Genomic DNA, 26,250 nt, shown 5'->3' with positions numbered 1-26,250 from the left:
TCTACTTGATGTTCCATGGAGTTAAGAGTGTAATGTTCGTGGGGGAGAGAGGACAGTGTGTACAATGTGGAGAGCGAGTGGAGTGTGTGTGTGCTCCCTATGGCTGCAATGTCATCGTTCAATTCATTCATTCATTCATTTTTTTTTTATCGCAGCACGAAATGCGGAAGAGTGTTTCAACTTGATAAAAGACAGAGAGGAGATAGAGAGAGAGAGAGTGCATGATCGCTTTTGTCGATGTGTGCGACATTCGTCAATTCATTTATCGTTCACTCCTAACCCCACAAAAAAATGAAACAAAGGAAGAAGGAAGAAGAGTGGCTTTCAATATCGAAACATTTGATACCCTCCTTTAAGCTATAAGATTAGCCCCATAAGATATAATGTTGATACGCTCCTGCAGGCTCAAACATCATACTCATATTTATTTACATACAAAAGTTTGCTGCGCGCTAAGTCCGAGGAAAAACCAATGACAGACTGACAAATAGGTGGGCAATGTGTGCTTTGCTAAAACATCTGGTCAAATCGTAATGCCCTCTCCAAGAGTATGTTCACAAACCAGAAGAAGGGAGTCGCTAGATTCGGCAATTGATGCCAGCAACAACAGCAACAACAGAAACCAAATCACCGTTCGATCCAATGATATAATAATTGAGTGGAAGGGAGATAGCATTCCATTTAAGTGCCCGCATCTCTCTCCCTCGCAACGATCTATGTATGCTCTGCCCTGGGCTCTCTGCATGTGTCTCCCTGCGGGCCGGCGGCGGCACTCTCTCAACTTCCGCTTGCATCCCCATGCCATCCGTGCGGTGCGTCGTGTGTCCGTGCTGGAATCCAAATTGAACGCAAATTGATTTGTTGCCTGCCAAGGAACGGCTGCGGAGGGGAGCAAGGGGAATCATTTTCATTCAATACAACTTAAAACTCAGCTTGGCTCTCTCTGTCTCTCTTTCGCTCCCTCGTTTAGCTTCTCCACCCTCTGTCTGTAATGATGGCAATTAAATTTTCTTATGTCTCTCTCCCACGGGCAAACCAATTAGATGTGCCCACCTACCCTCTCGCTCCAGCCACAGCAAGAGTCGGGCAGAAAAGCTTCTCTTCATAATGTGTGTGTAAGTCAAAGAGGAGAGGGGTGGCCTGTACATGCAGTGTGCAAAAACACAACAAATGGAAAACAATTTTATTGTAAATTTCGTGTGCACTCAAAATATTTGTACAAAGATTACAAAATATTCAAGAAAATGTGTAAGTCTGGAAAGAAAACTGGAGTTCGAAAACTGGAATATATAGCACGGACTTCTTTCTAGATCCGTGAGTAAGCATATTTAAATAAATATCAATAAATATTAAGCTTTTCCAGCGACAAAGATCTAATGAATGCAGTGCTTTAAATCAATTTTCCATATTTACTCGAACTAAGTTTAATCGCCTTCGCTGTGGCATAGTCCTCTACGATCGCTTCTTATCTCACCAACTACAAGCGCCAACCCCCACCCACTTGCATTGTGAATCACTCAAAGAACTACATCCATATGTTTCTTCGGAATATATGTACATATGTATATTCCAGTTGAGGCTTCATGTACTAGAAGTGTGAGTATGTGTGTGCGTATTTCAATGCTAAATTGCTTATAAATAGCAATTACTTTAGTGAATATCAATTATTTGTATACATCAAGTGGCTAACCTAACGATTTGGAAAATGTATTGACTCTGAATCTCTCGTTTATCTCTCACTCTCTTTACAGAATAAAATATGGGGATACAAATGAAAAGAACTGTTCAGCTGATTTAATTTATGTAGAGCTGCCCCTCAGACGCTTCAAACAGCTGGGAGCCCGCTCATCGTTCTTCTTACAAACCATCAAAAAAGACAGAGAGAGAGAGAGACAATTAATGTGTACAAGGTACATTCGCTAGAAGGTAAGGCCATTGATTTGCACTCTCTGTGTGTAACGTGGCACATATAATCTTTAATATTATCAAGTTACATCAATCAATTTGTCATTCCTTCAGCCGTATTTTCACTCCCAGCCAGCCAACAATTTATTTTGGCCTAGAGCAGCTGCTTTCAAAACAAAACTCGAGCGACAAGTTCGCCACCCTAACCGATATACCTTGCAGAGCACAGCTCCGTCGCTCTCGCAGTGCATGGCTGTTGCTTCATGTCGCAGTGCTGCCACTGATCGCTGCTATCACTCCTCTCATTCCTCACTCGAAACTTGAATAGTACCGTACGACGTGCGCAGTGCGGAAAAGCGGTGGCTTTTTTTTTATCCGTTATAGATCGCTACTCTATACATTTTTTGTTGTTGTTGTTTCTTTTTCTGTGTGTGTGCTAAAATATTTCTGTGGATGACAGCGGCTGCGGCCCGTTAATATGTATTTTAGTGCGGTGTCTTAGATCGCAAGAAGAGACCGTTTTCCGCTGCAGCCCCCAAAAGGGTGGAAGACGGAACAGACCGACAGAGAGAGATATAGATAAAAGCGTTCTCAGTTGTGAACGGAAAACGAAAGTGCTAAAAGAAAAAAACAAAACAAAATCCCAAGAATAGAGGAGAATTCGCGGATCGAAAACCAAAGATATTATCCTCAAAAAATACAAATGTCTGGAACGTCTACGATGCTCTTGCTGATTCTTGGCACTCTTTTGCTGGTCGTGTGTGATGTTGAAGCCGGGGGTCGACCACTGTACGGCCGATTGCCCATCGCCGCCTACTCCGGATCCTGGCCCGCCTGGAATAGTGCCGCCGCCGCCCCCGCCAGCCTGATCACTGAGACGTCGGGAGAGAATATCTGCAATCATTGTCACTGCCTAGGGAAAATGGTCACATGCGATTTTAAGCAAAATCGAACGGTGAGTTAGAGTACACATGTACCACATACCAACCTAAATACATAAATATGTTTATGGAATGGGAACTGCTTCGCAGAAAAGTGTGTGGGCTGCCGACTAATTTGTAGCTTTTTGCTAAAAACGAAACCTGCAATGCCATCCACAAGTAGGTTTATGTTTTGAACAGTTAATTGTTTGAGTAAACAACGAACCAGAAGGACAAAAACAGAACAAAGAAAAAGTCACAGCAAAGCGAGTCAGCGACGTTGACTACGAATAGGCGGCAGGCGGCCCAGCAATGGAGTGAGCCAATCGGACAAGTTCAATTCTGTCTTCTCTTGCAGAATACGATTGTTTTTATTCTTCGTGTTTATGGGAACACACTCACCTTCGCGTAGGATAATTACTATATTTTTTCCCCAATGGTATGCTAATTTCACTTATGGGACATCTGCACTGCGTGCAAAAGGGAAATTTCGAAGACTGCTTTAATAATTTTGTTCTTTTGGAGAGTTCGTGTCGAATGGTCGTGCGTTCGGTTGATTTTAAATGAATATTCAAATATTATTGCATTCGAATTTTAGTTTGGATTTCAAAAGGAAAGTTTTGGGTTGTGCGTGGATTTTTCTTCTGCCAAATCGAATTTAAACAACAATTTCTGATTAATAAACATGCGGAATGGACTGCCTTAACTGGTCGCATTACTCCTCCTCCCTCGACCTCCTCTGGGGCGGGGAATGTAAACAAAAGCTTCAAAACAAAATGAGATAAATGAATGAAAGAACCGAAAAAGTAACCGAAAGAAGGTGGATGGGAACGCTCTCAGCTCCCAGCTCCCAGCTCTCTGCTCTCCCGTTTCAACCAGTCGAACAGGTTATGTTAATTAATTACGGTTACAAAGAGAGCGAGAACGAGAACGAGAATGTGTGCGCGTATGCATGAGAGCCAGCGAGCTATAGAGAGATAGAGAGAGAGAGACAAGTGCAAGTGATTGCAAAAATGGATTTATGGCAGAACAAAGATTTTATTCTCTAGTGTAAGAAATATTCTGATGTGTATACTTAGATAAACTTATACTCGCTCTTATATGGCCCTTGCTTTTGTTTGCTTTCGGCATTTCCTCTGGAACTAAGATGCCGCTCCCCTCCACAGAGCGGATGTGGGCCAAGCGGGTGACAAATACACACACACACACTGAAAGCTTGTCGTTTATTTGGTTTTGTGTGTCGTCATCTTATCATCAGAATTTGTGGGCTGCATAGAAGCAAAGTGGTGCATGCCACGGCCATCATTCCACACGCCCGCCGCTCTCCATTAATAGATACGGCAATAATAATAATAATAATATCAGACCCAAAACCAAAATAGAGACACAGTATGATCAGAAAATATTTCGAGACTTGAAAACGTTTTACACAGCCGCAGACTTATCGAAATTCAATTAATTGAAGTAAACAAATAATTCACCAATTACAATTTTTAGAATTCTGCAAGGGAATGGAATATTTCCAATATTTTTGATTTATTTACATTCATTTTTATGCATTTGTGCATCATGCAGCCCGCTGCCAAAACAGTTCTACAGTGCCGCTCACTTATGGGTAATTTGTGTGGCCGAATAATTTCATCATTCACGGTAATGTGTACTCTCAGTGGAGTAACAGAAGTATAAGAGTATTCCCCAAATCCAAAATGCACTCAATAGATGGAGGGGGGTGTGCAGAGAATGTTGCTAGGGGATGGAGGGGGGAATGATGTGTGTGTGTGTGTGTGTGCATTGCGGTGTGTTTTAGTGAAATGCCGCGCCGCCTACTTAAAGGCCCATTTCGAATGTCTACTTAAATACTACTTTGAAGAACACAAATGACAGACAGACAGAGAGACAGACAGACAGATAGATAGACAGAACACACACTCACTCTCGCTCTCACATTTATGGGCTGTGAGAGCTGCTAAAAATCCATCAAGTGCCACAAATTGAATGCTCGCTCTCGTTCAACAATAAACAGAGGCAACAGCACGAGGCGGGAGGAGGAGCAGCCAGCGGCAGGCACACCGCAGGAGGTGCTCAGCAAAAAGAGGCCCTAAAGCGAATGATTTTTGGCCAATAAGTTGAGAGAGACATCAAATATACGTGGATAATCATGGCTGGAGCAAGTGCAACTGCATTTGGCACTGGAGAGAAACCTTATCGTACAGCACCTGCACTTTTACACCAGAAGTTGCCAGTGTGAGGAGTGTTTATCACAACAACAAGAACAAAAAGTGCAAAAGAAAAGCAGAGAGCCACCGACAACTACGCGGATAATCACAGCTGATATGTGCAGGAAGAGGAGGCGGAGAAGGCAGAGACAAGCACTAGGCACTGCTCCGGGGGGTAGGGGGTCCGAGAAAAAGTCACGTACTGTCTGGTTGCGTCTGGTGCTCGGACGTGCGTGCTGTGCGGTTGCCAGATATGCCACCAGATACCACATGGACTTATACTCTCGTGTGTGCCACAACGGGGAAAGTCCTTTTTCCAGGGACACGTTCGGATGTCCAGAAAAACCATGTGGCCCGCTGAGACATTTCAGCCCATGTGAGTTCTGTTCTTTCCAGGCATTTCCATAAAGAGAGAGATAGAGAGAGCGGCAGGAGGAGGAGTAGGGGCAAGCGGAGAGGAGAGCACATCATAATTTATTTTTAATTGGCTTTTGTTTCTTATTTATTTATGTGCTGCGCGCTGCCGCTGCCGCTGCTGCTGTATTTTGTTGCTTTTGGCACTTTCCAGACAGCGATGGAGTCTCGCCGTGGCAGCTATTTCCGCCCCAAAAAGGCCTCTCCACTCAGCCAGCCTAGTCTGCCACCACCTCTTCCGTCCAGTCCATCCCTCCAGCAGCCATGTACCCAAAATCTCATTCGTTGGTTAAAAATATCATGTAAAAGTTCGTCTCGACGACAAAAATGCCCGGAAAAATGTGTAAAGAATCGCTGAATGCGCGCCGGAGGGGGGGAATCTTTTGGAGGAAAGCGCCAGATCGGTTCCGTTCCTCGGTTTCGTGCTATAAATAGCGCCTGGAAACCAATGCACATAAAGCATCGAGAGGAGCATGGGACATACAGTGCCGGGCAAAATTGTAGGCTCTGAAATCTTAAAACTCTTGACAGAGATTTTTCCCGCGTTTTGAATCTGCAAATTAAAAACTTTACTGCCGGCTTCAGGGTATCAATAATTATTGAATAGTTCATAAGTTTCTCAATCTTTCTATGGCACTATCTTAATGACCGCTACTGTACATGTGTATATCTATAATATATAGTTTTTATGTACATTTATCTCACGCTATATGCACAATATCCGAACTTCATAAACTTTTGGGCCAAGTTCTTTGCTTTTCTTTTTACTGTTTGTTGTTTTCCACACATTTCCACACATAAACTTGAATCCGTAATGGGGTGAGAAGCAAGGGATTGGGGGATAAAGATGGAGATACAAATACAAATACAGATACAGAGCAGATATATAGAGAGAGAGAGAGAGAGAGAGAGAGAGACAGGGAGGTAAGGAGGGAGCAGCGGACAAATTGAAACTTGCACGTAATTGAGACTTCCTCTTCAGAGAGGCAGTGGAAACAGAGAGAGAGAGAGAGAGAGAGAGAGAAACTGGAGCAATTGAAAAGAAATGCAAGCCCGTGGGGGGAAGCAGCAGAGCGAGAAAACGCTAAGCGTGGATGCTGCCTGCGTTGAACAATCTTTGAGATGAGGCATAAGAATAATAAATAAATAAATAAATAAGCGAGGGCAATCTCAGCAAAGAGACAGAAACCCAGAGAGTACAGCGAGTATGTGGCGGAATCTGCAGCTGCAGCCAGACATTGAACCCCACATGGGGAGGCCACAGACACAACATGGCTGTCCAGCAGGTGGCATAAACAATGGGCTACCGGTACGTATCCCCACCCCAAATACGACAGCAAATACGACAGAGTCAATGGAGGCACGTACGAAACGGAAATTCGATCCAAACTGATCGATGAGCTTGAGACTTGAGACAAGTTGAGACCCCGAAACTCAGTGCATAATTTATTTGAATATTTTACTATTTTCGGCCATTCTCTTCGGCAATCTCCACTTGTGCGACTCGAGTTTTTCGCTTGTCCACTTCGGCACAGGATAATGGGAGCAAGGACGTGCCCCAGAGGCGATTCACGGGTTGGTCTTTAAATATATTTCACGAAGAAATAACCGCAAAGTGTAAAGGAGGGTTCCACATTTGCTGCCTGGTACAGTCATGCATTTATCGATGAGTAATCAGTGATTCAGTAGCCAATACGATTAGATATTTAGCGCAACTTGCGCCGCGAAATCAATGCAAATGTTTATTCCGTTGTCAATTAGGCTACATTAATGTTAATATTAATAAGGAAGAATGATCTTCAGCAGATCAACGAGGAGAGAGATCATCAAGATCATTAGCAGACGACCCAATCGTCACCCACAAGGGGCAGTCGACAGCAGAGTCCCGTTCCGGGTTTCAGCACTTGAGAGCTTGAAACTATTTTCACTTAATTTAATGAGAAGATTGCACCAAGCGAAGACTCCCATTTTGCGTTTCGAGTCGTGGATTCCGCCACAGACGGACTGTCCCTCTGTCCGTCTGTCTGTCCGTCTGTCGTTTTGGAGCAATGAACGTTGTTGCGTTGCGGTCAAGTTGTGGATTGGATGGTTGTTGTCGCAGACACTGCGTTTAAAAATAATACAAGTACTCACACAATAGGGAGACGGCGCGGGCACACAGACATGCAATGGGATGGGCTGGGCTGGGATGGGGACCGCAAAAGAAATGTAAGTCAAGCGTCAAGTCATAGCGACAACAAAGCACCACACACACACACACACATCGATGGATGTTGCAACAACACTTTGATGTCTGTAGACTCCATTTACACATTTCCCCACTTCCACCCAAAACTTGCAACGCGACAAACAAATTAAAGTGCCAATAAACCACGAGAAATTTTCAAACAATTTTTCGGTGCTTAAAAAAGCAAAAATTGTAATAAAAAGGAAGCCCTGGGACTGACAGAGGCTGAGGCTGAGGCTGAAATCGGTGCCGTGCGAATGCCTTGGTTCTTGGCACTTTATCTTGAAAAATCAATCAATTAGCAACAATTATTATGGGGCTAATAAGAAATATATTGGGGCTATTCAATCATCGTCAATCATCGACCGATAAGAAGAACAGCCACAGGTTCTCTTTAGCAGCTACGCTGCTGTCTGTGGGCACTCATTTTAACACTTTGTTTGCCTTCTCTTCTCGTACAGCTGTCCCCCAAATGGGACTCCAAATACTTCGTGCCAGTGGCCATAACCGCCATGAGAATAAGCCTGGCCGGCAGGACACAATTTGAGCTGCACAACGAGTTCTTTCGCGGCAATCGCGTAAATTTCTTTGACATCGTGGGCCAAGGGAGCGCGCATAGCGATCAGGTGGAGCTCACAAAGAACGCATTTCAGAACAACCTTGGTGGATATCCGGACATACAAGTGCGGAATGTTCAGCGCGTCTTTATACGCGAAGGCGCCTTCTCAGGTGAGTTTCAAGATAGGAGAGGAAGCATTCAATATCCCTAATCTAATGCTTTTCCTCTGCGTAGGTGGAGAATTCAAGCTGCTGGTGGAGAACAGCCATGATGTGGTGCTATTTCCGCGTGCCTTCCAGAACATGAACATCTCGTGCAGCTTTCGGCATGTGGAGAATCTCGAGATGAAGGAGGAGACCTTCTATCCCAACTCGGATAGCAGTGCCAAGTCGCTGGTGAATGTAAGTAGGATGCAGGGGACCCAGCAATCCATCTCATACTTGAAACCTTTTCTCTCTCCCGTTAGCTGCGCATCGAGGACACGAAAATCGAACAGATTGGCAGCTTTGATGTCTCAATGCTTAAGGTGAGCTTTGTGAAGGCAACGATCGACAGGATCCAAACGAATGCATTCGATGTGACCGAAATCAAGGAGCTCTCCTTCGAGGACTGCCACATTGGCACGATCGAGGCGCGGGCACTCACCAGCAAGCTCCGGAGTGATCATGTCTCCTTCAAGGGCACCACCATCGGCATGATTGACAGCGAAGCAATCATCGACTGCGGCATCTCTCGACTGACGCTCAAAAATAACACGTGAGTGCAGCCACAGCACCTCTGTGGAGCTCTAAATGATCATTTCTCTCTCTTGTTGACAGCATCATGAAAATCAAATCGAATGCCATGCAAATCTTCAGCGTGTTCGTTTTCATACAGGACAACACGGTGAAGCATACGGAGCACAACTGGCTGCGCGTGAAGGATGGCGAGCATATTGTGATCGAGAACAATAGCTTTGGGCAGTTCAATCAGTTCGGCTTGGAGCTGGCCAAGCTGTCGAAGCCCTTCAACTGCACATTTGCCAACAATCGACTGGAGGACCCGGAGCAGAATAGCCTGAACTTCAGCAACTGCGAGGTGCATCGCATCACGGTGGGGCATGACTGCAGCTGCGACAGCGAGTGGATGCACCGCCTCACCGATCACGATCTCGATTCGGAGATCATTTGTCCCCTGGTGGCCACGGATCGGGGCTGCTTCAATGCCAGCAGCGTCAACAGGCGGCGCTTTGTGCACGAAGCCTGCGGCGGTGGCCATCACAATGTGTCGCGGCACTGCACCAATGGCCAGTGGTCGACACGAACCGCCAGCGATCTGCTGGGCAGTGGCGGTAGCCTAACCATCGGCCAGATTGCCATGTACATCGTGGGATTCATTGTCGCTGTGAGTCTGGCATCCCTCATCGTTCTGGGCCTCACCGCCGCGTGCAAGAGGGGACGAAGCGGCAACAGTTCGGCCGCTGGCTCTGGGGACTCGGACCTCTGCAGCTTCACGGATGATGCCCGGCGCACCATGCTGAAGCAAACAGAGTCGCTGCGCGACGGAGACAGCACCCGCAAGAGCATTCGTAAGCTGATGAGCGGAAAGTTGAGCCGCATCGAGTGCAAGAATCAGGTCATTGACACCATCAAGGAGATGCCCAATGGCTCGTCGATTATTAAGGATTTGCTCACGCAGCATCTGTTGGACTGCCATGACCCCAGCGGCAGTGGCAGCAGCAACAGCCACAGCAACAGCCACAGCAACAGCAACGGGCCAGCATCTCAGGGTGGGGGAGACTACTATGCCACATCGACAATGCCACACGACAGTCCGAGTGCATCGGCGGCACCCAGTGCCCCCAACTACGAGGAGCCCATCTACGAAGAGCCGCAACAGCCGCTGCTCACCAGCGAATATTCATCGCCATCGGATCCGATGACCGAGACGCCCGTCTACTCGGAGCCCATCAACTCCACAGCCCCGCCGAGCTCCAGTAAGTACGGTTACGGCCATGGTTACGGCGTACTGCCCTCGTACGACTGCAACCGTAACAGTAGTGGCAGTGGCCGGCCACGCCCACTCGAACCAACACCCCCTCGCACTAGCACCCGTCCACTCAACGAATTCCACACGCAACGAATGTGAAAACCTCTCAACATGATGGTGTTACCCTTACCCTCTAGTACCTGTAGTCTCGTGTAATCCCAATTAAGAATAATTATGTAAATAATATGTATAGCCGAATGTAGAAATGTACGCAGGTTGTGGTACATTGTTAAGGAACCAACCCAACATAATCCAGACCCAAATCAAAAAAATAACCTAAAAATAACAAAAAATAGCCATAGTCTGAGGAGGAACCACTTCGATGCCCACATGGAGGAACAGCTGCTGCGAATATAATCAACCTAGGATCCACATATGATCCACGCGGGATGCACAAAATACAATCCACATGCACATTATTTTATTTTATAAATATTTGTATGTTTGTATGTATAAGCGCCCAGCACACACACACACACTAAATCCACACCACACACAATACACACACACACATAGAGAGAGAAAATGCAATCTACACACACACAGACACAAATATGGAGCGCATTAACCCACGAAGGTACTACTAAACAGCAAAATTAGTTGAAACTTTGTTCCCCACTTGCATAATGGTAACGGTACTTCTTTTCCTTCCTTCCCCCCCTTCTCTTTACCTATGTATGTAGTTGTATCTCCGTTTCTATCTCTGGCTCTGGCTTTCTTCCTCAATATCTGTAATCTAACTATCCATTTAGATTTGTGCTCTACCTTTTTTTGTATCCATTGCCAAGTCACTTGAATCGACTCTTTTTGTTCGACTTGCAGATGCGATCAACGATATACCACCGGCCTATCAGTATGCCCTGCCCATGCGGCACCTGGGCCCCCCTCAGTTGCCGTCCACCAGAGGTCAGCTGCCGCCAGCTCCACCATCGCAGCAGCATGTCAGCTATGCCACGCCCGTGTGGCGTGCCACAGCCAGTGCCACGCCCAACAGCAGGCCACCAACAGGAGGAGCAGGTGGAGCAGGAAGAGCAGATATCACCCCACAGCGGCATGTGCGGGATCTGCGACAGGATCTCGAGGCGATGCCACAATTCCATCCAAATCAGCTGACTTCAGCACGCCACCAAAGACAGTTCCACCACCCCCAAACACAGCCACAACCCCAGTCACAGTCACAGCCTCAGGTACAGCCCCCGCCATACAGTCAGCGGATGGGGGCGGCGGCGGCAGGGACAGGGAGTAGGGGCAGGGTGAGAAGCTTCGAGTGCCTGGATGGTGCCGCCAGTTTGGCGGCCATGGAGCATATGGACTCGGGCTCCGATCATTCGGGGGGCAGCGACGAGACGGTACAGATTGGCGATGTGATCGACTATGCGGATGCCTAAGAGACATGCCGCATGACACGCCCCCACACACACACAGCCTGCCACGCACACAAAAAAAAAACAAACAAAAAATAAAACCATGAAATGTGATATTTGAATGAAAAAGAAAAGATTTAGAAGAAAGTTGAGTGAAGCGGAAGAAATCGAAAATATGAAAATCGAAAGAGGAAAATCGATTAAGCCTAGACTAAAGAAGTGCAGATTTAAGTCAACTATTATACAGTTTATACAAGTCAACGAGAAACAGAGAATAAATGTAGTGTACAGACTACCTACGCGCTGTGTGTGTTTGGAACTTTTATTACCCTGCAGGTACACACACACACACACACACTAAGGCTAAGGCACACATTGTATTAATCACCCACAGTTGTTTTGGGTCGATTTTTATGGCCGGGGTAACGAGGTAATAGGCTAAAACCAAAAGGCAAGTTTTGCTGAAATTGCATTTTGAAATGTTGTAGAACTTGATTTGCCAGCGAAAATAGTGAGCTGTCGGCTGCCTGCTGCTATGCAAATCCGTTCTAAAAGCCTTTTAGAGTTATTAATGTGCATATATGGTCAGTCGGTCGAGTCAGCAGGTTGATCCAGTCAGTGGATCATGCATGATCATGTCTGTGCATGCACGCCAGAGATGGCCATTGGACTGCGATCAATAGGAGGCATGCCTGTTCGTGTAAGAGCTTAACACCTCACCTTATATGAATACACCCTGGGCTTGCATTGCTTATCTCTCCCTTTTCTGTCTACTCTCTGCCTGCGCTTATCTGTGTCGTTGCATGGAAACACTCAATTTGTTACTCAATTATTTTCAGCGATAAGAATGAGTCAAGTGTTCAGAGAAGCTACCAGAAAGTGCAGATTGTAGTGGGTTCATTCCCAGGGTATCAGCTGGGTGGGATGCATCCAGCATCCTCTCTCAAAGTCATAAACACAACACACACATGGTTTCAGTTTGAGTTTTGAGCGGAAAGCGGGAGCGGAGAGCTCGTAACAAGCTCTCTACTAAGTGCTTGATGTTTGCCTTTGATTTGATTTGTGTCGTCTTTGTCTTTTGCTACCGCCGTCGCTACACCGCATTTGCGGGGGCTTTCGTGGAGGAGCAAGTGTCAAGCGCTGCATCATGTCGGCGCGTTGGCTGTTCAATTAAGCGCTGCGCAAGCAATCAAAGGAGTTGCAGTAGCAGCATCAGCATCTCTGTGGCAGAGGAGACCACCAACCATCACAGCGACTTGGCAGAACAAGGTATGGTAAACAGGAGGTAAGGCAGTCACCGAGCACAGCCTTTGGTCCAGTTTCGTATGTACATTTTTTTTAAATCTTAAAACTCAAACCACAAAAACGAGGATGCCTGACCTTATAAGGAATGTACCTTGAACTTGAGCCTCCCCTTCCTCCTTACACTGGCAAACAAAAGGCAAGCAAAGCAAATAAACGCGAAAAATTCTTTCTGCTTCTTTGTTGTTGGATTTTTTTCTGTTAAGCTTGCTTAGAAACGCTGCCGACGCTGTCGTCACAGCCAAACTGGCGCTCGTACCAGCTCAACGAGAGAGAGAGAGAGTTGAGGGAAGCGAGAGACCAGCAAACCGTGATGCAACTTCAGCCAGAAACAAGCTAGCTTTGTGATTGCCAAAAATAAATAAACTTGGAAATTCAAGCTGAATAAATACGATCATAGGGTAAACTATAGTCCCACATTCAAGCTTTAGCTGTGCAAAAAAAAACACTTCAAAGTTGATCAACAACTAAATTTGTAGCCAGAGATTTTTTGACAGACCCAACAGATCTTCCCGCTAGGGGGCCAAATGCACAGCACTGCCTCGCGCTCTGCTCGCTGTTGTTGGCTGTGGCGGCCGAACGCTGTGCTCTGCTGCTCTGCCCACCGCTCTATCACTGGTGGGGGACTGGGAGGTTGGCGGCTGGTGGTTCGTGAACGTCGCGCTTTGGCGCTCAGTTTGTCATTTGCAGGCGCTTACGCCGGTTGGGCCAACAACAACAAAAAGAACAGCTAGAGAGAGCAAGGCGGACGGAACGGACCGCTGAACTGACCGCCGTTGCTGTTGTTGTTGTGGTTCTTGCCGCTTTGCGTCGAGTGGCGGCGTCGCGTGTGTGTTTTACTGTTTTAATTTTGTGCGCTGATTTCATTGCTAATGCGAATATTTGCCTTAGCCCTGTTTAAAGTACAAATTTACTACATTTTGTGTTTATTTTTTTGTTTTTATATATACAGTTTTAACCCCAGGGCTTGTGCACACACACACATGTAACATTTTGGAGCCAACCGTAAGGCGCCTCCATAATAAAGTTCAAAACGATAAAAACAGCTAGAGAGGGCATCATCGTAGCAGGAAAATACAAAAATGCAGAGAAGAGAGAAAATAAGTGAAACAGAGAGGACAGAAGTATGATGGGAGATGGCTGATGCAATGCATTTGCACACATCTCTCCCACTCCCACTCCCCCTCTCTCTTTTTGCTTTCCTCTCTGGATTCCTTCTCCTTCTGGGCATTGCGTAAGGCAACAACAGCACAGCCCACGCATCAAACCAAAACAAACAATCCAAGCGAAAAAACAAAAATTTGCGGGTCGGGCTTTGAATACCCTTGCATTTCGGTGGTGTCTCCGTGTATATGTTTGTAAATTTCATCCGATTTCAATAAATTATACACTTCCCCATAAATATAGGGAACCAATTTAAGAGGCTGGACGAGCCGCTAGTTTCGTTCTCTGTTAAATTCGGTACACTCTCTGCCGGTAAGGGTATAAGTAATGCCGAAGTAGGGAAAACAAGAAATGTTGATGCTGTTTTTGCCATTCCCCCATGGGAGAGAGGAGACGAGACGAGCAAATCATGTAAATTAGCAACGAACACAACTCTGTGTGTGTTTATGTGTTTGTGTATTTGCTTACGCCCCCTCCGATACAAATTGGCAAACGACACCTTGCCATATATCCATATCTATTATGCGCCCTGGCCGTCATCGTTCGGCGTCACCGTCGTCAAACGATATTTCGATATTTCAAGGTTAATGACAACGAAGAAAAGCCAACGCGAAATAAAAATCTGTTTTTAGTTTGCCATTAAAAAAACGATTTCGAATATACAATACACACAAAGTATTGCCCAGAGTCAATGTTATACGAAAAGTTCAGCTGAAATGTTGTGCCAAAAACCACGAAAATTCACAGCTAGAATCACGAATATTTCATGAAGTAGCAAGCAAAAAGCGCACAAAGCAAAACAGAAAAAACAAAAACAAGCTAAAAACATTAACCCCACATCAAAAGTGCCCTACACACTTTTTACCGCACCTTTGGTGAACGGTTAACCGAGCTTTTGCGGTTGGTTTTAGATTCCAATGGAAAAAAAAAACAACTACACGCCAGAGCCACAGCCAGGGAGAGCTTCGAAAGGAATGGTGAACAGATAAGAAGATAAGATCGATCCAGAGAGCCAACAAAGCGCTGTGAGGAAAGCTTGTGTTGCTTGAAGGAGCTTTTTGCTGAATGGGTTTTTATCCTGAATAATCTTATCGGGACTGATGATGACATTCCGCTGCAGTAGAGTGATTCCCAATAGTTTTTGCAATGCTTTTTCACGTTTTGAAAGTCCAACGAAGCATTTGCACATCATTCGAGACGTTTCATTACGATTGCGATTCGATTCGATTGGAGGCTCAACGAGTCCGCGCTGTGGATCGTTTGCTGTGGTAATAAATCCATGAATTGTGTTAATTTATATATAATTTCCATCTAATTGAGTAACGGGAGTGGCAGAGTGCGGGGGGGGGGGGCGTACAACTTAGCTTGACAGGAAATGCAATTTTTGCTTTAATTTAATTCCCTAAGCGATGCTCTCCCGCACAATGAAAACCACTTGATGCATGTGGAAATTCACCCTAAAGGGTTGCCTCTCCACTCCGTCTGCGGCACATCCGGAGCTCTCGAGCCCCATCGGTAGGGTTGGGGTGGAAAGCTCTGCGACAGCCAGCGGCTATCGTTGGTTTAACTTCAGTTAGTTTACCCATCCATTTAAGGTGTCAACAGTTGAACGAGTGCAGATGATGATGACTCTCTCACTTAATCATTCACTTGATAGATGTGTCAGAGATAGATAAAATAGAATCAGATATGCATGACAACTAGATATAACAATCAACTGATGATAGTTTTCTTCTACTCTTCCGAACATTTCCCTGAGGTTTTCAGGTGTCATAGAAAAGTCAGAGCTGATTGTAAAAGTGCAATCCAATAAATAAATGAAGTGCAATTAAGTTCGGTTCGTAGAGTGAATGATAAAGGGGCAATTGGGCAAGTCCAAAGTTATGGCGAGACTTTGTGTAACTTGAGAGAAAGAGCTTCAGCTTCGAATTTCTCGACTCGTGCGCAAATATTTGAACAGTCGAACACTTGAGATGGTGGAGAAGCCAGCCACACACAGCTGGCGATGCTGGTGACTACATTTCGTTTTGTAAATTAAGTTCTTTAAACAAATGAAAACGAAAATGGCCATAAACAAATAACAAAGCATAATTGCTCATGTTCGGGCTACCAGAGAGAGAGAAAGAGAGCTCCAATACCAGTCCCAAAAGTACAGTATTTCCCATGTGATGGACGACAGTACCGACCTCCAAATTCAATTAACAGCATTCGCCAGAGTCACTCGCAGCATTGATTGAAGTAAAAGCGAAGCAGTAGCAGAGGCAGCGGCAGCGGCAGAGGCAGAGGCACAACTAGTGAAGTGATCATCACAATTGGTAGGAGGGGGTGTTGCGTGGTGTTGTGTTGTGATTCAATTAGAGCCATAGACACAGCCGAGCAGAGCCACAGATAGTTTTCAGCTTCGACCATCATTGGGCAATTGCGTTAGCTGATGATTATGATCGACACTGTCAACTGTCCAAAGTTTATATAAATATATATAGTTGGCCCAGCGATCGGCCCATCGATCATAGCAGAATAACAATTGAAATTTCATGTTCTCCCATTTTCCAACAGTCTCTGTTCCCATTTAATTATTCTTTTCGCTTACCTAGAATGGCGGGTAAAAGGTGTCGAAAGAACCGATAGACAATGATTAGAACTGGGCACTGGTTTCTTTGTGCAAAAAAATAGCTTCAAAAGTCGCAAATTTAGTTATCAGAAAGCTTTCGCGCTCTTTGTGTCAGTCTCTGCGAGTTTCTAACACCGGAAATGTCCCGCAAAGAGCGCAGCAGTGTTGAGGCACATTCTCGCCGCTCTCCTTACTGTAATTCCAAGCTTGAATTTGTAATTTAACACAAATATTTTGTTCTTAAATATAAATAGCAGCACTTTAGGGCAGGAGTTGCTTTTTGTTGGTTATAAAGAAGGAGAGAGCAGCTCAATTCACGACTCCCATTTTGCTCCCATTTGTGTTCCTTAATTTTCTACATATTTTGCACCTACTGCTCGTGGTTATGTGATCCAGTAGAATGTATTACTCATAGACAAAAGACGTGTGTGTATTTTGTGTAAATTATTAACTGTGCAGGGGCCCTGTTGTAGGGTGGCCCCAAATTGTAGCAGCAAATTCATTTCGAACACACAGACAAATATGCCTATCAGCGAGGTGTGTGTGTGTTGTGTGTGTTGTGTGTGCGTGTGTGCTTTTGTGTAGTAGATAAGAAACACCTTCAAAGATAAGAGTAGAAACTGAGCGATTTCCAACTTATCAGCATTTCCAGGTTGAACGTTTAGCCGAGCAGAAGCAGAAGCAGAAGGGGTCCCACCGCTCCGCCGAGTGCGAAACGAGAAGCGAGAACACACAAACAGAGCAAAGAGAACAGAAAAGCAGAGCGCAGAGAGAAGAATGTGTAAAGAGTGCGCGTTGAAATACAGAACATAAGAAGGCAGCGCAAAAAGTGATTGATTCAAGTAATATGAGTGAAGAATAAACCTTCAGACAAACGTCCAACCCGAGAACCCACGCGACACACACATCAACCATGCGAAATATCAGAAATCTCAAGGATCCCACCAATGGGTTGGCGATGCTGCTGCTAATGTTCCTCTGGTTGGTGGTGCCCGGACATGCGGAAGTGCCGAAAGTCATTTGTCGCGATCATGACACCACCATCACCTGTGACTGCAACAACGAGGAGCAAGTGAGTCACCCAACCAACCCCTAAAATGACTCAACCACAACCAAAACCGAACCAATCTTATCCCCTGTTAGGCCATGGTCTTGCCCCAGCTGCATGGTGCCGTCTTTCAGGTGGAGGTGCGCAATTGTCGCGATCTGGTGGTGGAGGCCAATGCTCTGAGCCAGACCGAGGGCCTGCGCAAGATCTCGTTCCGACAGCTGGGCCAACTGGTGCTGCGGGAGTACGCACTGACTGTGCCCCGCTATGCCAGCAACAAGGCTTTGATTGTCGAGTTCGAGGCGGTCAATGTGAAGCTAATCGAGTCGCATGCCATCAACGGGAACATCGAGGAGATCTCATTTGTGGGTGGACGCATCGAGCAGATGCAGCCGTTTGGTTTCACCACCACCAAAAACAGTGCCATATTGCTGAAGCTCGACGGGGTGACCATTCAGCGGATTGAGGGGCAGGTGAGTGGCTTGGATTATGCACCCAACTGTTGTACGAAATGTTCTGCTTTCTGCTTTGTGCTAGGCCTTTAAGAAGTTTGCCGTGGAGCAGCTAACCATCGCCAATTGCCATTTCCTGGGCGATCTGCCCACACGTTCCTTCTACGAGCTGGAAGTGCTCCACGAGCTGAGCATGCGCAACAATCGCTTCCAGGTTGTGCATTCCCATGCGTTCTCCTTTAAGCGTAAGTACCAGTGCACATGGCCACGCCTGACATGACCAACAGCTGCCGATGCTTCTTTCAGTTGTCTCCAAGCTGAGCCTCAGCGATAATCACTTTGTGGCTGTGGACGGCGAGTGGCTGGAGGCGCAGATACGGGATGCTGTCACGCTGCGTGGCAATTACTTTGGAGCCGCCAGTGAGATAGCCTTCCGCAGCCTCGCAGTCCATCGCAGCTATCAGCTCAGTGAGCGGCTGGAGCTGCGCTTCCACAACAATACCCTGCGCAGTGCGCGTCCTGACAGCAGCGGACAGCAGGATGTCGCAGCACAGCCGCTGCACTTTAACGAACGCTTTGCGCTGAGTCTGCGCGAGTTGCGCTACGAGAATGCCTGGAGCTGTTACCAGATGGACACCAGCGTGGAGCCGCCAGTGCCGCGCTCCGACTTCTTTCGCCTGCACAGCGAGCAGCTGCTGTTCCCGCGGCCACCCACCGCAGGTGGGGTGCAAAAGCTTGTGCAGTTTGTGCCGCTCCGTCAGCTCATGCCCGAGCAGTGCAAAACGACCAGCTATGCGGCGTACATAGTGACGGGCAGTGTGCTGCTGGCTCTGCTGTTGCTGCTCCTTTTGCTGCTGTTGTGGTGGCGTCTGGCACAGCGGCGTAAGCGGCGCAAGCTGGATGTGGTGCAGCCGGAGCCGCGCACCTACAAGGAGACACAAATTGTATACCAAATCGAGAACGCTGGCCTGCTGAAGACTGATTTGTAGACAGGACGCACACACAAAGACAATTATAAGCACAGAGCTAGAGAGAAGCTACCACCCTTGAACACACACACCGAACACACACCGAACACACACCGAACACACACCGAACACACACCGAACCACCAATCCACCAATGAGTGACCTTTTGTTGTACCAAAACCATAGCCTAAAACATAGTCCTAAATAACTAGCACATAAATATTAAATATTATATTATATTATATATGTATCGATGTAAGTCGCCCTGTAAATAGTTATGATAGATGGGGGGATGGGATGCGGCATCCAGCTATGACGAAATATGCGAGCATATTGAATAAATGGAGCAACGAACGCTTATCGTTTATCGTTAGTTATCGATAGAAAACGATAAGCACGCATTCAAAGCAGAGACAAAGCCAGAGAGTGCTCTTGCAATGAATTCAATGCATAAGCGTGCCGAAGGAATATTCAAATGTTTATCGTTAAGGCAGCATTTATCGATAGGCAGCGATAAGTGATCAGTTTGTAATCAGAAAATACAACTTACCCAATGGGCAGATATGGTTCCAGCGCTTGATGTACATTCAGATGTGGATCGGAGAGTGCAAATCCCTTGGAAAGCAGCGAATGATGCGCCATAATCGTCTCCTCAACGCCACTCATGTCCTCAACATCCTTGTCCTCTGTGGTTGGATATTAATTGGATTATTTATGGCTTATTTTGGATATGTTTGCCCCACCTGGCATATTGAGCTCCTTCTTCATGAGATTGGCACAGCACATGCCGCCCAAATAGGACAGCTCCTGCTCCAATCGTATCAAGCACGAATTGCTGCCATTAATCTGAGCGAGAGAGCATCAGCATGAATATGAGTGGGATAGCGAGAGAGCTGGAGCGAGAGAGAGAGTACTCACAGCCGTGGGATTGTCATAGCCCACCACCAGGCACTTGAAGCCATAGCGATTGTTGTGCGGATCCTGGGCATACAGCGAGGATGTCTCCAGCGAAAACTCCACACAGTTTCCGGGCACAACCAGAACACTCATCAGCCAATTGGAAGCGCTGCAAGCAAGCAAAGCAATGAGGAAGAGTGGCAGTGGCACAAAGGTTTCCTGTCTGTCCTCCCACTTACGTGTTAAACTTCTTCACCACAATCCATTCCCTGTCACTGGCGTCTTGGGCCCGCAGCAGGGAGGAGGATCCACTGCCACCAGTCGCTGTGCCTGGAGTGCGGCAACAGCTGGCCATCAGCAGCTGAGCATTTGCGGAGCGAGTTTTGTTGGCCGCTGCCCCAGCCATCTCCGCTGCCGTGGGTATCACTGTCCTGCGTGTGTCCGTCGTCGCACTGGGCAGATTATTGTCCAGCATATCGTAGTAGTCGTCCGTTTGGGTGGCGGCGGGCTCGCCCGCCTGCTCGGCCGGTCGCATGGGTATGGACAGCAGCAGATAGTCCTCCAGCTGGGCGGTGCCCGATTGGCCATCAAACTCGATGGTCATCCACTGGACGCAGGGCGGAAACTCGACGCGGTAGCAACTGATGCTGGCACTGCGATACGGATGCTCGCTCTCCACCATGCAGTAGTGATTGCTGGTGGTGCTGCTGGAGCCACCAGAGTGGCTGGAACTGTAGCTGCCAGCTGCTGGAGGTGCTCCTGCTCCAACCTCTGCCTGTTCTGCTGGAGCCGCCTCGGGCGGATGAGGAAAACTGGCAGCTGCTGCTGCTGCTGCTGCCTCTGGCTGGCGCTGCTCCTTGGACACGTGCAGTTGGTTGAGCGCCGCAATGTGTGGCAGAATCTCCTTGATCAAGCCGAGTATCTGCACGGAGCTCTTGGGATCGCTGCAGGCCAAATTGGACATGTGAGCGTAGACCAGCGGCAGCAGCGTGTGGAACATGTTCGAGGCGGACAGATTGAAGACCTCCAGCAGCTGCAGAGCGGCCACGGGGCAGCCACCACCTGCCGGCACGCCTCGCGCCGCTTCACCCAGCACAGAGGCTGCTGCTCCTACGCCAGCAAAGCCACTGCATCCAGCTCCAGCCGCAGCATCGATGGCCGCCGCCGCCTCCTCCGAGTCCGAGTGCACCAGCAGCGATTGCTGCTGCTGCTGCTGCGCGAACTGTGACACTTGTGGCATCTCCTCCTGGGGCGCTGCTGTCGGCACTGGCTGCTCGGCCACCTCAAAGTCCACACGCTCATTGCCATTGATGGGCACAACGCTCTGCAGCTGTCCCTGTCCCTGTCCCTGTCCATGGCTCTGGCTGGGTATTTGCCCATTGGCCAGATCGTCGGAATCCTCCTCCCCGATCTCGGTGGCACCCATTTCGATTTCCATTTCGAACGGATTCGTTGAGCGCTTGTCAAATGTCAGCGTTTGCATGATGCCCTTCGAAAAGGACTCAATCCGTCTGCCCAGATCTCGGGCGGTGGAGTTCTGCGGATCTGCTGCTGCTCCTGCCGCTGCCGCTGCCCCTGCCCCTGGCCCTGCCCCTGCCGAGCTGGCCGGCTGCTGTGACTGCGGCTGTGGCTGCGGCTGTGGCTGGGCCGCAGTGCGTGAGTTGTTGGCCCAGTTAATGTCCATGTGCTCCTCGATGGGCGTTATGTTGTGCTCCGAGTCGATGGTCTGCGTGTGATTCGAGTTGGAGCTGCTGTTGTCCGAGGGCGAGCAGGAGGCGGCCATCGCATTGCGTGCCATAATCAGCAGCTCGGTGCACTTCTTGGTTATGTCCGAGGCGATCTGCAGCGCCGTGTCCCGCGTGGAGACCTCGTGGGCAATCAGTTGGCTGCTGGCAGCCAGCATGCTGGCAGCATCGGCCGCTGCCATGGCCGTCGAGCCGGAGCCCACGACGCCCGCCTCCAGCTTGACGGGCGTGCTGTAGTACAGGATGCACGGCAGCTGGCCGCGGGCCGGCGTCGTGCCATTGAAGCTCAGGTCGCAGGCATAGAAGTGGAAGTTTGTGCCGCACGGACCGCGCACTGTGGGCAGACCCGAGTCGCCGGAGCAGGTGCGTGCCCCCTGGGAGCAGAGGCGCAGGGCGTAGCGGGCATGCTCCTTGATTTGCACGGGATGCTCGAACTTGATCTCCGCCAGATCGTTGTGCACCGCCTCCTGGTCGTAGCTGCCCGACACCGACTCGAGCGTCTCCCATTTGTGCTGCGGCTGCAGGTCCACCGTGTTGTCGAAGAGCAGCTCCAGCTGGTAGTCGTAGCTGCCCGAGCCCGTGTAGACCATGGCGCCGGCTATGGCGATGCCCGACCGATCCACCGAGAAGGCAATGGCATCGGGGCCAAAGTTGCCCGTGTTCCAGGTGCGACTCAGGTCGCAGCGGGCGAACCGGGCGCCCGTCGAGTGCAGTGTGCGCGGCGGCAGAAACAGCTTGTCGTACTCGCCCATGGCCGTCTGGTAGACGATCTCGGCGAGGACGCGGGCCAGCAGGTGGCAGCAGTTGTCGATGAGGCCCTGATTGATCCACTCCTTGCCCGGGTAGCTGCCCTCCAGGCTGCGGCTGTATATCGACTCGATGCGCTGCCGTATGGGGCTGGCAATGATGTCCAGCAGCCGCACCAGCACGTCCTTGAACGTCCACGAGCTGATCAGAAAGTCGCTCTTCTCCTGCTGCGTGCGGTAGATCATCTGCTCGACCAGTATGGGATACTGATGCGCGTCCGTGGAGGAGAGCATGGGCAGGCCCGAGTTGTCGCTGGGACTGATGATCGACTGGCGATCGTTGCCGGGCGCACTCAGCAGCGAGAAGGTGGCCCGCAGCTTCACCGTGGGCGAGCACAGGCCCGCCAGAATGGCGCTCAGCAGGCGCGAGTGCAGCGCACCGCGATCCATCTGCGCCAGCAGATCGCACAGGCAGCTCCACTTGAGCGAGGAGGTCGGATAGAAGGCATCGAAGCAGGCGACAAAGCTCAGATGGCACTCCTCCAGGATCTCCAGCGTCAAGGCATAGCCTGCAGAGGGATTACGATTAAGATTGCGCTTCCTCCCGCCACTCGCTGCCTCACCTTCATCTGTGGCTATGTCCTTGAAGATGTCGTCACAGAAGATGCCAATGAGCAGCGCTCGCACATTGCCCACGCACTCGGCCAGTTGGATGTTCTCGAGATTCGCTTTCCGTGTGACCGGCGTGCCTGTGCCAGCGGCCGTGCAAGTGTCAGCGCCACCGCCTCTCGATCCACCAGCGCCCGATGTCGACGCATGTTCGCCGAAGTATTTGGACACTGTTATGGGATTGGGCACAACGCGGGGCACATGTTTGTCTGGAAGCAAGGCGAAAGCTTAAGTGGAGGACTCTTACGCACGCTGTGAATGTTCCACTCACCTTTGCTTGACTTGGACTCCAGTTTGGATAGAGCAGCGGCCACCATGCTGCCACCAGCAGCACTGCCGGATGGGCCAGAGGAGCCGCTCTTGGTGCTGCGACCAGCGTTCCCACCTGTCGCATTGCTCGCTCGCTGTGGGTATATCTCGTTGGTGTACTTGCGCAGCAGGCGCAGACAGGACTTGTTCACGTAGCCGAGATACTGCAGCGACTGCTGCAGCTGCAGGGGCCGCGAGCGATCGCTCTGCTCGCGCAGCTGCGTCTTGAAGCTCTCCCAGGACCAGCTGAGCAGCACGACCAGACTCTCGAAGCACTCGCGGCTGACGCTGTTGGCAAAGGCGCGCGATATGCGCTGCACGGGATCGGCGTCCATGGGCGCGGGCGTCTGCTTGCAGTCCTGGGTGACCAGGCGGTACAGAATGGCGGGTATCTGGCCCGAGTTGACGTCGGTGCCGTTGTTGGCCTTCTTGCTGGACTTGAAGGAGAACACCACCTGGTCCTCGGTGGTGACCGACGCCTGACCGCACGAGCCACAGTCCGAGGAGGGTCCCGCGATGCGTGCCCAGACCAGATACCAGCGTCCCGCTGCCGCACTCACCGGCTTGGGCAGCAGAATGTGGTGCTTGCTGCGGGCGGCGCACTCGTACGGCACCTCCTTGGTCTCGCTGAGGAGGACGCCCTCCTTCTCGTAGCCGCCGCCGTCGGTGCCCAAGTCGAAGAGCTTCACCTTGCAGCTGTACTCGCCGCGTCCGCCGAACATCCCGAAGCCGCACAGCACAATGTCCGTGTCCGAGGCGAAGCGTATGGCCTCCACGCTGTGTCCGGAGTAGCCCCAGCCGCCGCCGAAGTTGTCGAAGCGATTCACCACCTGATAGTCGCCGCCCGGCGTCTCCGTTGCGGGGTGTATGGCCTTGGGCAGCGTCTGCTCGAAGCAGTACGGTATGTTGTCCTGCGCGGAGGTGAGTATGTCCAGGCAGGCGAGCAGATTGAGGGATCCCTGCGAGCGCGAGACGCGCGCCTCCGCCTTTATCGGCAGCGACAACTCCGGCGAGAGCAGCGCCCTGTAGTTGGCCGCATTCTGTGGGGGATTCAAAGGGGTTTTAGCAGGTCATTCGAGGGGTATGCGTTCGGGATTCGTACCTCATCGCTTTCGGCTATGTCGCTGGCCACCACATTGTGGCAACGAATGCGCCGCGAGACGCCATCAAAGACCCACAACACATTGTAGCTGGGATCCATGGCAAAGGCCAGCTGCTGCGGAGATTGCAGCTGCTCGGACGGCGAACCGGGCGCACCCATTTCGAGTCGCTGGCGCAGAAATCGACGCGGGCGCGGTATGCAGCCGCCGCTGCCGGAGGCCACCACGGCCACACCGCGCTCCTCGGGCTCCTCGAAGATCTGATTGCGTGCCTCGTGCATGCTGCGCGACATCTGCTCGTTGATCGGCACGCCAGCGGTGGCCGTGCCCGCCAGTGCAGTCAGCAGCGAGGACGAGGCATGCGCCACGGGCTCTGCCAGCGCTGGTGAGGCCATCACAGGTGTCGCCGCATCCTGCGGCTGTGGCTGCGACTGTGGCTGTGGCTGTGGCTGCGCCTGCATCAGCTGAATAAAGTTGCTCTGGCCGCGATAATGCGCCGTGCAGCTGCCATCGCGCCTGTTGATGGACAAGGTGTGAAAGGACAGCGGTATGCTGGGCACAAGCACTGCAAGACAGATTGAACAGGAATTAGCACAGAGCGAGAGGGGCGAGTGGGTTGGCTGCTGCTCACAAATGGTCTTCCTGTTGGCCACCACATGCATTTTGGGCAGCATTTGGGCGGTGATCAGCGACTCGTCGATTTTGATAAATGTCTGATCCCCATTGGCGCCGATCCACGTGACTTTCTTGCCGAAACTGGGACCCAGGCCGCTGCAAAGAGAGGGGGGAAAAACGCAATTAGAAGGCAGTTGCCGCAGCTGGACCAGCGCAGCTTACAATACAGCTGCCGGGGAGCAGTTCCAGAGAAACTTTTGCCTCTGCGTCAGCACGGGACAGGCGAAATTGGGCATCAATGGTGGCAGCTCCTTGCTGCAGCTGGGCAGCACACTGCTCTCCGGAGGAGCAGCAGCAGCTGGAGCATCACTGGCACCGGCTGCACTCGAGGCAGCTGTGCTGCTGGGCTCCTCATCCGGCGGCTGGCCTGGACTCTGGCCTGGTCTCTGGCCCTTGTCCACATTGGGCCCAAAATCGCTGGGCAAACGGCCCAGCTGTCCCTTCTGGTAGTTGCCAAATGTGTAGACCATTCCCTTGTGGGTCAGCAGCACCGAATGGTTGCTGCCGGCGGCCACCTGGCTGATGGCGCCTTGCACTTGCACCCGCACCGGACCACTGACCGGCTGCAGGTCGCCGCTGCCCAGCTGTCCGTACTGATTGCTGCCAAAGGTGTAGACCTCGCCGGCCAGCGTCAGCACGACGGTGTGATGGAGGCCGCAGGCCACTTGCACCACCGGCGAGGCGCTGGGCAGCTGCAGCAGCTGCGGTGCCAGTGGGGCCACACGCGGTGGATCCTTGTCCAGGTCGGTGGGTGTTGCGGCGCCACCGCCAGCGGCGCCTGTCTCCAGCTCGCAGGGTTTCTTCTCCTTGCGTCGCATGAGCAGCGTCTTCGAGCGCTGCTGTCGCTGCTGCACCTCGGTGGACAGAGACTTGAGCTCCCGATTGGCATCTGAAGCGAAAGAGGAGGAGGAGGAGGATGAGGATGAGGATT

At 50.0% G+C, this 26,250-nt stretch overlaps 3 protein-coding genes across 5 annotated transcripts in view; 2 read left to right on the top strand and 1 right to left on the bottom strand.

The window, feature by feature from the left end:
* Window positions 1-26,250, bottom strand: part of LOC117903847 (E3 ubiquitin-protein ligase highwire) — a 40,533-nt gene that overhangs the window by 10,477 nt on the left and 3,806 nt on the right. The window contains exons 5-13 of the mRNA XM_034816305.1: window positions 25,482-26,208; window positions 25,276-25,415; window positions 24,647-25,209; window positions 23,507-24,584; window positions 23,190-23,444; window positions 20,315-23,135; window positions 20,097-20,244; window positions 19,922-20,024; window positions 19,729-19,864 (exon numbers count right to left, since the gene is read on the bottom strand). Of these exons, the coding sequence (XP_034672196.1) occupies window positions 19,729-19,864; window positions 19,922-20,024; window positions 20,097-20,244; window positions 20,315-23,135; window positions 23,190-23,444; window positions 23,507-24,584; window positions 24,647-25,209; window positions 25,276-25,415; window positions 25,482-26,208 (5,971 nt within the window). The remainder of the gene's footprint in view (window positions 1-19,728; window positions 19,865-19,921; window positions 20,025-20,096; window positions 20,245-20,314; window positions 23,136-23,189; window positions 23,445-23,506; window positions 24,585-24,646; window positions 25,210-25,275; window positions 25,416-25,481; window positions 26,209-26,250) is intronic.
* Window positions 2,214-11,707, top strand: LOC117903851. Its single transcript, XM_034816315.1, has 6 exons — window positions 2,214-2,860; window positions 8,144-8,411; window positions 8,476-8,642; window positions 8,708-8,997; window positions 9,060-10,216; window positions 11,092-11,707. Exons 1-6 carry the CDS (start codon window positions 2,609-2,611, stop codon window positions 11,655-11,657), a joined length of 2,700 nt encoding a protein of 899 aa, XP_034672206.1. The 5' UTR covers window positions 2,214-2,608; the 3' UTR covers window positions 11,658-11,707.
* On the top strand, window positions 13,616-19,437 carry LOC117903859. Of its 3 annotated transcripts, none has more exons than XM_034816344.1 (5): window positions 13,616-13,837; window positions 17,376-17,782; window positions 17,854-18,231; window positions 18,296-18,455; window positions 18,517-19,437. In XM_034816344.1, exons 2-5 carry the CDS (start codon window positions 17,624-17,626, stop codon window positions 19,197-19,199), a joined length of 1,380 nt encoding a protein of 459 aa, XP_034672235.1. In that variant the 5' UTR covers window positions 13,616-13,837; window positions 17,376-17,623; the 3' UTR covers window positions 19,200-19,437. The 3 variants fall into 3 exon arrangements, with proteins under 3 accessions (XP_034672235.1, XP_034672233.1, XP_034672234.1); XM_034816342.1 differs by having other exon boundaries at window positions 13,616-13,859; window positions 17,299-17,782; XM_034816343.1 differs by lacking the exon at window positions 13,616-13,837 and having other exon boundaries at window positions 17,289-17,782.

The sequence above is a fragment of the Drosophila subobscura genome, chromosome A, assembly GCF_008121235.1.
Source record: "Drosophila subobscura isolate 14011-0131.10 chromosome A, UCBerk_Dsub_1.0, whole genome shotgun sequence".
Classification (NCBI taxonomy): domain Eukaryota; kingdom Metazoa; phylum Arthropoda; class Insecta; order Diptera; family Drosophilidae; genus Drosophila; species Drosophila subobscura.
This window is presented reverse-complemented; position numbering and strand designations above follow the sequence as displayed.

Bases quoted from the DNA above. Each gene is read 5' to 3' on its own strand.
- LOC117903851 (XM_034816315.1), top strand. From the start codon at position 2,609: ATGTCTGGAACGTCTACGATGCTCTTGCTGATTCTTGGCACTCTTTTG. The intron at 8,998-9,059 runs GTGAGTGCAGCC...TCTTGTTGACAG, and splicing joins CTGACGCTCAAAAATAACAC to CATCATGAAAATCAAATCGA. The intron at 10,217-11,091 runs GTAAGTACGGTT...TTCGACTTGCAG, and splicing joins CACAGCCCCGCCGAGCTCCA to ATGCGATCAACGATATACCA.
- LOC117903859 (XM_034816344.1), top strand. From the start codon at position 17,624: ATGCGAAATATCAGAAATCTCAAGGATCCCACCAATGGGTTGGCGATG. The intron at 17,783-17,853 runs GTGAGTCACCCA...ATCCCCTGTTAG, and splicing joins ACTGCAACAACGAGGAGCAA to GCCATGGTCTTGCCCCAGCT. The intron at 18,232-18,295 runs GTGAGTGGCTTG...GCTTTGTGCTAG, and splicing joins TTCAGCGGATTGAGGGGCAG to GCCTTTAAGAAGTTTGCCGT.